Raw genomic sequence first — 8,561 nt, 5'->3', positions numbered from 1 at the left:
CCCTTCCCTTGTCTTTTGCTTCAAAAGGGAGCATTGTTCACAGCTCACTGTTTATTGGGGGTGGGGAGAGGATCCTGCCAAGCTCACTTTTCCCTTGGAGTTTGTGTATTGGGGAGAAAACGAGGGGTGCCAAATGAGGTGTACACAAAACTTGGGCTTAAACAGTACGGAGACCTATATGACATTCATACCCTTTTTCAGAGGGCCATGGATCATCTTAGGGACCTAGAAAACCTGAAGAGCTACCAGAGCTGGCTAGATCTGTTCAAAGTCCCTGGGATTAGTTTTGGCCTCTCAATCCATAGAACACAAAAGTCTAGAATGCCCACAGGAATTTTCTCTATTTCCCTCTAAGCAGGACTATGCTATGACTCCCTCAGCCTAGTTTCTCATGTGCCAGAACTTCCTCAGAAGACTAAGCCGCTTTTGGAGAGAATTTGATCAGATTTCAAAATTTCAGAGGATTTGACACCCAGGCCTTTTATAAACCTACTCTACAAGAGTGGAGTATGAAATTTCCCCATTTCCTCTGGTAATGTTGGACAAACACTACCCAAACTTTGTTTTGGGACCTTTTCCTAGATCCCTGGAAATCTGCCTTTTTGTTGGTTTATTTTCTCTTGAAACAGAATTCAAGTTTGTCTTTAGCTACATCAATCCAAATCAAACCTAACACACTTCATCAGGTTGGAGTTGGGTGGGTCCCAAGCTTCCCGATCACTGAATTAGGTTACTTATTTTCTTTACTTTTTCTATTAGCTCCATTCTAAAAAGGAAACCTTAGTTTTGATGTAATGCTGAGACCTAAAACCACGTGAAAATGTGGTTTCTAGCCTGGGCGTGGGACATGAAACTTCCTCTCCCCAATAGATGGGAAGACTTGAGGTTATGAAAATGTACCAATTTTCTCTCAAAAATTAAAAGTGGGATGAAGTTGTAAAGATCTGGGCCTGCTGAAAATTAAGTTCACCTAAGGACATTGGAAATTTTTATTCTAACCAAGCTTGCAAAAGGCTGTAATTCAGATGCAAATGCAGACATTTATTTAATATCGAGAAACTAAGTAATGTTCCAAGCACTGGTCATAGCATGAACAGCATAACCTGTTCTCAGAGATCAAGTTCTAGTGAGAACGATCACTATACACACCTGGCCCAACTGCAGTCTGCTGTGCATATGAAAGGTGTTTTTGGACCCAGGATGCCCTGGGTTGTGATCCAGTGGTTGCATGAACAAGAGGCTAAAAGTCAACCTCTCTCATTGCCTAATGTATTGTTCTATGCTTCCAGTCCTTGTTTGAAATGAAATTTCGAAAGAACCCTTGTAAAATTCTTACGCTTACCTTGTCTCTATAGCATAGCTCCTTGTCAGACATAATCATGTATTTTGTTGGAAATTTGTAAGACCTCAAAGACCCCTGAAAATATGTCCTTTCAAATAGTAAGCCCTAGCTAGGGTACAATCCTCAGTTTCATACAGTGGGGATTTCAGAATAGCTTAGTTGTTGGTAGAAAGTACAACTGTTGCTTTGTAAATTGCTTTAAGTGTTCTTCTCTAAGATATACTGAGTTCATTCTGACCCTTGATCTCTCAAAGTCCGAGTCAGCTGACCAATAAATTCAGCTTGTTTAAACTAAAATGAGATTACACCCTTCCAGAAATCCATAATATCTATTTAAAATATAGCTACCAGAAGAGATTCACGAGTTCATGCTTAAGTGAAGTGAGATAGTAAACAGCTTACTTCTACACGACCGTGTTTTTCTCTTGGCTAACACTTCCTCGCTCAAATCTGAAATGGGAAAAAGTAATGTAGCTTCAAACATATTTACCATAAATATAAAGAACAAAAAACAGAATCAAATGTAAAGAGTTTATTAAGAAAGCCATTCATAAAACTGAACGATCTGAGCTGCAGAGCAGCTGTCAACTGCATGGCAGTAAAATGAAGGACATAGTGGCTCAGATAAAGGTTGTCCTCATAAAGATGGTCCTGCAAAAAGAAAAATGAAACATTTACCTAAGCAGAGGTGAAGGACTCTAATTTCATTTTATCATGAATCCAGTTGCTTTAATAACTTCCAGCTGGTTACAATGCTTTTTGTATTACAAGTTATTTTTTGGTTCCAAGGGGCAGCTTGTCATTTTCACTTTTTACTTTGGGAATTCTAAGCATTCTTGCCGACAACTATCAGCATTAACTTATAAAAAAAACGTACCTTTTAGCCATGATTGTGGACAGATGAATTTCTGTTAAAGAGAGATGGTAAGCCTGTAGTAGCATAGCAGATTTCCTTCCTAGAAAAGCAAACAACCTTTAGAACTAAATTTTCTCTCAGTCCCAAATCCCATGAAGCTAAACCACCCCCCACCCAGTTTTATGGTCCACCCAACCCTCCCACCGTCATTTTGGGGAAAATTCTAATGCATTACTTTGAGCCATTATTTTAAGAAAATGGGTCAAAGGTAAAAAAATTAGAGGGCAAAAATATCACAGTAATAATGTAATTAAAGCGTTCACTTCCTTTATTGGGAGCCACCGAGACTAGGGTATTGATTTAAAATGGTTCATCTCCAGAAAAAAAACAAAATTGAGCTTAACTTGACTAGTTTTATCTTTTGGCTCAATAAATTAAGATTTAATAGAAAACCAGAATTTAGGTTAACTATATGGACATAAATAAAATCTGTTCTTACCTACCAGCATAGCAATAAAACCTTTCCTTCTGGTTCTGACCGCTAGTCCTAAGAGTCAGGTGTGCCTTACTCTTGTCTGCCTCCTTCCTTGCGATGATCACTGAAACTTCACTCCCTCCTAGCTTTCATGGAGCGTGCCGTGGCCTGCCCCTGGCTTATCTGTACTCCACATACCACAAGTGTCTACTCTCAGCTGTAGAGTGTCTGAGCTCGGAGCCATTCGCGCTATACTTGCTAGCAGTTCCTAGTAGCTGAACATCTCTCCTGGATCTTTAATGGCATTGTCACGAATCCTGAGGTATCTGCAAACTCCCTCAATAGTTAAGATTCCACTTGCTATGGCAAACTCAGCCAATATAAAAACCCATGGAACTACCATCCATACTTCCCCACCCACCACACCACCTCCCACCCACCTCTGCCCACCCTCCTCCCCAAACTTCCAACACAACCATGGGATAGAATATACAGTCCTATTCATCAGAAACAAATCACTATGCTACTAGATACAATGGCATGGATATTAAGAGGGCACCCAAAGGGAAGACTCTGAAGAACCTATGCACAAACAACAATGATTGGATAGTAACTGTTAAAAAGGTTTAGAAATCATTTTCTATACAATTAACATTTTAGGATGGTTGTGTACTCTTGGGCCATAAAGGAAAACTGCAGTTAAGAGTAATATATTTAAGAATGTGGCTTTGCACTCTTTCTACAGTTTTAATCCCCAATAACTAGTAGGTTCAAAACTATTAACTCCTAAAGATCCACCCAACCAGAACCCAGTACAACTGCAGTTTTCCTTTAACGTCAACCTATTTTTGTTAATAAAAATTTTGTATTGGTTGTTATTCCAAAAAGGTCTCCCAAACACTTCTAAGCTGTGGACTTGTGGGGTGGCATTAGCCAATAGCTGGTTTCTAGTATCTGGCAGAGTTTTGAACTTGAATTGTAAGAGACATTCAACATTGTCAAGGGTAGTGGGGAGAAAGGTCCAAATCTCTGCCAGTCCCAAATCCATACAGTTGTCATTCAATTCAAGAGGATATCAAATTGTTTATTGATTACACATGATAATGGATGATACAAAAGCTTCATTTCCCATCTATAATTTTAATCTGGTACCATTATTCAATTTAGATATATTGCATAGGATGTGCCAACAGTCAGTTTTATAACCAAATGAAATTCTGTACGTTTGATTGGGTGACCCTTTTTACTGATGAACTCCAGGTCACAACACAGTAACTGTCAGTTCAACTATACCAAGGTTTCTGAAGACAAAAAAGCTTCTCTGCCCACAAAATCATAAATGTAAATGAATTTTGAATGGAACCTGGCATCACCCTGAAGGAAGTCTAACTTCACACTGTTAGGGAGTTTATCAAGATGGCTTCAGAGTAGACTAACTTTACACAGCACATTTAAAAAAAGACACATTTATTCAGCGTCATGATCAGACTATTACATTTAGCAATCAACAGCATGGGTGCAAAAAAAAAAAATCTACATTAAAACCCTTTGTTGGAATGCTTTACACTTTCCACAGAACAGAAACTAAAATAACCTGTTATACAATTAGTCACAAATACAGTCCTTGTGTTTTTTTGCCCATACACATGAGTATTGTCTAAAACATGTCTTCTTTGTAGCAGCTAGGCCCTGCCACCACTGTGCTTGGCTGAGTTCACAAATCTGTTGTAACCTGTAGCTTCCCTGTCACTTCTCTGGCTCTCCTCTCCTGCTAAGCTTTGTTTCCTGTTGAACAATATGGAATAAAGTTGTTAATCTAAACATATTAAAACTCATGGCTACAATCCAATAGCAAGTTTTGTTTCCCACAAAATTTGCTGATCTGAATATTAACTTAATATCCATAATTTTACTGCAATTATAATGTTAACTATGTTGCACTGCTCAACTACATTAGGGTTACTGGATTCATTAGCGATTATAAAATCACATCAATACATAAAAGTGCTTACTTACCTGGAATTAAAATCTTCTGCCACTGCCGTAGCTACTGCTGCTGGAGGAACCACCATAGCCACCTGGGAATAAAATTTATTCCTTTTAAGTCTTAGAAGTTTTGTCAATAAAACCTTGGGTATGTGGGATGATAACATGTCCAATAAAGCTTATTCAAGAGTTTGACCACTTAAAAATAGCCCTTGCGTTATTAAGAAGATTTAGGCACTGTTAAAACAAAAATAGCCCTTGCCTGAGGCAGTAAGAGAGCCACAAACAGGTTCATTTTCCATTTCAAGTATACTTAAAATCTGAGCTTTTAATATATAAGGCAAGTTTTTAAGCCTATGCATACTACCTTGTGTTAAAGATAAGACAAAAGAAAACAAAACTTCAAGGCATCCCTTATCAATACTAGGCACAGCTATACTTAATTCTTCCAATACTACAGGTTTGTATCATACCTTGGTTTCGTGGTTTGGCAAAATATTGGCCTCCACCACCATAGGGGCCAGAACTTCTGCCTCCAAAATTTCCTCCCTTCATGGGTCCAAAATTTGAAGACTGATTGTTGTAACTGCCAAAATCATTGTAGTTTCCACCACCTCCAAAATTGCTTCCTAGGAAAGAAAACAAGTCCTTTGTCTGTTTAGTGTTCTGAAGTGAAACAAGGTTTATCATTTGCCCGACTACCAAGCTCTGGTCATCCTTGTTATTTCATCTTCTCTGGGTAAGGCATTCAGTTGACCAATCCAGTACTTTAGATAGTTCCAATTACCATAACCTAAAAGATTTCAGAGTTTTTATAGTGGCATTGAATCACTATAAGCAGCTTTCTTGGATTACTCAACCAGTACCTAAGTTCCCAAAGGAGAGTTAAAATACAACCCTGCTATGGAAGCTAATCTAACTCCAGCTGAAGACATCACTATCCACTTATCTATTTGTGAGTGAGGCGGCCCCAGCTTAAAGCTAGGAGGAGGTAGCACAGCAAGCCCATTTAAAAACATACCATGCAGCAGATCATCTAATGCCTTTTAAGAGCATCAAATCCCAATATAGCTATAAACTAAGAGGCTAGTCTAGCCCTCACACCAAATACTTTGATCACTGGATACCTACCACTACCACCGCCAAAGCCGCCTCCGTTGTTATAGCTGTCATAGCTGCCACTCCCGCCATAGCCACTGCCCTGGTTGCCATAACCCTGTCCACCACTTCCATAGCCTCTGCTTCCTCCAGAGTAACCAGGGCCGCCTCCTCCATAACCACCTACAAGAATACAATTCTTCTCTAAGTATTCAACTATTAAAATCTGTGTAAGCACAAAGGCTCACTCACAACATGCAGTTTATGGTGACAACTGAAGTTGTCCCGCACTAGTGTTAGCCTCTACTATCCTAATCTAAAACAGGTTACCCACATATTCCTTAAATTAAAACTCACCATCATTACCAAAGCCATTATAGCCATCCCCACTGCCACCATATCCACCACCACCTCGGCTGCCACCAAAACCACCTAGAAGAAAGCAGAATGTTAATACAATTAGGCTTGAGTATATGAACCACTTATTCTGAAAAAGAAACTATAATTTCTATGCCAAAGGGTTTTAAACTTTTGGTTAAGGAGAAACAAGCACTACATTTGGATAAATTAGTAACTTTGAAAATAAAGGCCAGTAGATACATACTACCACTTATCTGAGTTAATTAAATCACAAGCTTATTCTTAGTAAACTTCAACCATACATACCACGACCACTGAAATTTCCTCCACGACCAAAGTTGTCATTCCCACCAAAACCACCTCCACGACCACCACCGAAGTTTCCAGAACCACTTCGACCTTGTAAGGAAAGAAAACGTTAAGCCATACAAATTGAGATTACTCAGAATTACTTAATAAGGTTGAATTAAGTAACACAGACCTCTTTGGCTGGATGAAGCACTGGCCATCTCTTGCTTAGACAGGGCTTTCCTTACTTCACAGTTATGGCCATTCACAGTATGGTATTTCTGAACTAAAAACAGAAAAGATAAAAAGGTGACCCTAAGGAACACATGGATTTTGGAACTCTTAGTCTCAGTCATCTGATACTTACTGACAATCTTATCCACAGAGTCATGGTCGTCAAAGGTTACAAAAGCAAAGCCTCTCTTCTTGCCACTGCCTCGGTCGGTCATGATTTCAATCACTTCAATTTTCCCATACTGCTCAAAATAATCTCTTAGGTGATGTTCTTCAGTGTCTTCTTTAATGCCACCAACAAAGATCTTTTTCACAGTTAAGTGGGCACCTGGTCTTTGAGAATCCTAACCGGAAGAAAACCTTGTCAGTTACTTAAAAAAAAATCCCACAACTCTCACAAATCTGAAACATCTAATAACACATTTCCAAATGACTAAGGAAAGTAAAACACACTTACTTCTCTTGAGACAGCCCTCTTTGGTTCCACAACTCTTCCATCCACTTTATGTGGCCTTGCATTCATGGCTGCATCCACCTCCTCCACAGTGGCGTAGGTGACAAACCCAAAGCCTCGGGAGCGTTTGGTGTTTGGATCTCTCATTACCTGAGAAAGGTTTTAATTGACTTAAAGTTCCCAGAAACTGTCAAACGTTGATTACGTTTAACAGGCAAGTTTATAGTAGGGAGACCATAAAACTCTCGTTTCCCACCACCCTAGATTTTTAAAAAGAGACCTTAATTAAGTCATTAACAAAAAGCCACACCTTCCTTGACCAATCTATTTAAAAACACTAATCCTATTAACTTCATAGGCATTCAAATTAACAGTGTAGCCCTAGGACATCTACCAGGTTTTACTACCCTTTTTACCCCTTCCAAGTCTTACCACACAGTCCGTGAGCGTTCCCCATTGCTCAAAATGGCTCCTCAGACTTTCATCGGTTGTTTCAAAGCTTAACCCTCCGATGAAGAGCTTCCGCAGCTGTTCAGGCTCTTTAGGAGACTAGGAGTGAGTGGATAAGTATCAAGTGGAAATCTTACAGACAGGAGGGGCAAAATTAGCCGCTAGCATACATTGCACTTATTGTTCTTTCAAGCCGCGACAAACCATGTGCTTTTCCCTCTCAGGGACGGCTTGTTGCGGATGGAAGGCCATAAGCGCATGCGTCCCTATTCTCCTCCCGACGCACGCGCAACAAAAGCAGGGGGCGGGAGGGGTGCGTCGCCAGTAAGGGACGAAAAATTGTCAAGAAATTAGAACGCCGAGACAAGCTTAAACAAAACCAAAAAGATTGGACAGATCTAAGTATTTTACCAGGCGTTAGCATGAGCCCGTTGTAATAAGTAATGGTTGCCGGAAACCGGCCTCATGGCGACGACGAGGACAAAATGGCGACCCGAACTTTGGGAGGGGTAGGCCCTGGCAGCTACGGAAGGAATCGTTGGATGGGCTGCTGCAAGCACCGAAACGAAGCCGAATCCTAAAGAACTTAGGAAAGGTCGATAGAGACAGTGAAGTTGAAAAGAGAATTTACCTCTGACTTGGACATGACGGCAGTGAGAGGAATGACTTCAACGATGCTTCCCCAGCGGCGTCCAAGAGCAGAAAGGAGTAAGCTAACGAAACTATATGCCAACCTACCTTCTGCCTCTCCCTTTTATCCCGCCTCCTCACTTTCAGCATTGGTGGGTTCCGCCCCCTCTTAGCTATGATTGGATATCTGAAATTACTTCTTTCTACGATTGGCCTGTCTTGCCGCATTGCTATGCAACGTCATCCGTTTGGGCGTTCTACGCAGCTCCTCCCCTTAGAATCCATTGGTTCCTGAGTAATATTATTCTTAACCTGTCTGATTGGCTAGCCTACCAGTCATTCATATTTGAACGTACATAGACTGTTTAAAATGCTTTTTAATTATTAA

The 8,561-nt window shown here is 40.2% G+C and overlaps 1 protein-coding gene across 3 annotated transcripts; it reads right to left on the bottom strand.

Moving 5' to 3' along the window:
* Positions 1-1,859: 1,859 nt before the first annotated feature.
* On the bottom strand, positions 1,860-8,308 carry HNRNPA1 (heterogeneous nuclear ribonucleoprotein A1). Of its 3 annotated transcripts, XR_013155676.1 has the most exons (12): positions 8,175-8,308; positions 7,526-7,642; positions 7,097-7,243; positions 6,773-6,983; positions 6,599-6,691; positions 6,424-6,516; positions 6,115-6,189; positions 5,791-5,940; positions 5,133-5,288; positions 4,690-4,751; positions 2,220-2,298; positions 1,860-1,993 (listed from the first exon to the last, which is right to left on the bottom strand). XR_013155676.1 is itself a non-coding variant. In XM_077110906.1 (11 exons), exons 1-10 carry the CDS (start codon positions 8,187-8,189, stop codon positions 4,696-4,698), a joined length of 1,113 nt encoding a protein of 370 aa, XP_076967021.1. In that variant the 5' UTR covers positions 8,190-8,308; the 3' UTR covers positions 4,124-4,458; positions 4,690-4,695. The 3 variants fall into 3 exon arrangements, 2 of the variants coding, with proteins under 2 accessions (XP_076967021.1, XP_076967022.1); XM_077110906.1 differs by lacking the exons at positions 1,860-1,993; positions 2,220-2,298 and adding an exon at positions 4,124-4,458; XM_077110907.1 differs by lacking the exons at positions 1,860-1,993; positions 2,220-2,298; positions 5,791-5,940 and adding an exon at positions 4,124-4,458.
* Between the last annotated feature and the right edge of the window lie 253 nt (positions 8,309-8,561).

This window comes from Tamandua tetradactyla, chromosome 7 (assembly GCF_023851605.1).
Source record: "Tamandua tetradactyla isolate mTamTet1 chromosome 7, mTamTet1.pri, whole genome shotgun sequence".
Lineage (NCBI taxonomy): Eukaryota > Metazoa > Chordata > Mammalia > Pilosa > Myrmecophagidae > Tamandua > Tamandua tetradactyla.
The sequence above is the reverse complement of the archived record's forward strand: the minus strand, read 5'-3'. Positions and strand labels throughout refer to the sequence as shown.

Excerpts from the sequence above, each read along its gene's own strand:
- HNRNPA1 (XM_077110906.1), bottom strand. Across the intron at positions 6,984-7,096 it reads AGAGGGCTGTCTCAAGAGAA|GATTCTCAAAGACCAGGTGC; the intron begins GTAAGTGTGTTT and ends TCTTCCGGTTAG. Across the intron at positions 5,941-6,114 it reads TAATGGCTTTGGTAATGATG|GTGGTTATGGAGGAGGCGGC; the intron begins GTGAGTTTTAAT and ends GTATTCTTGTAG.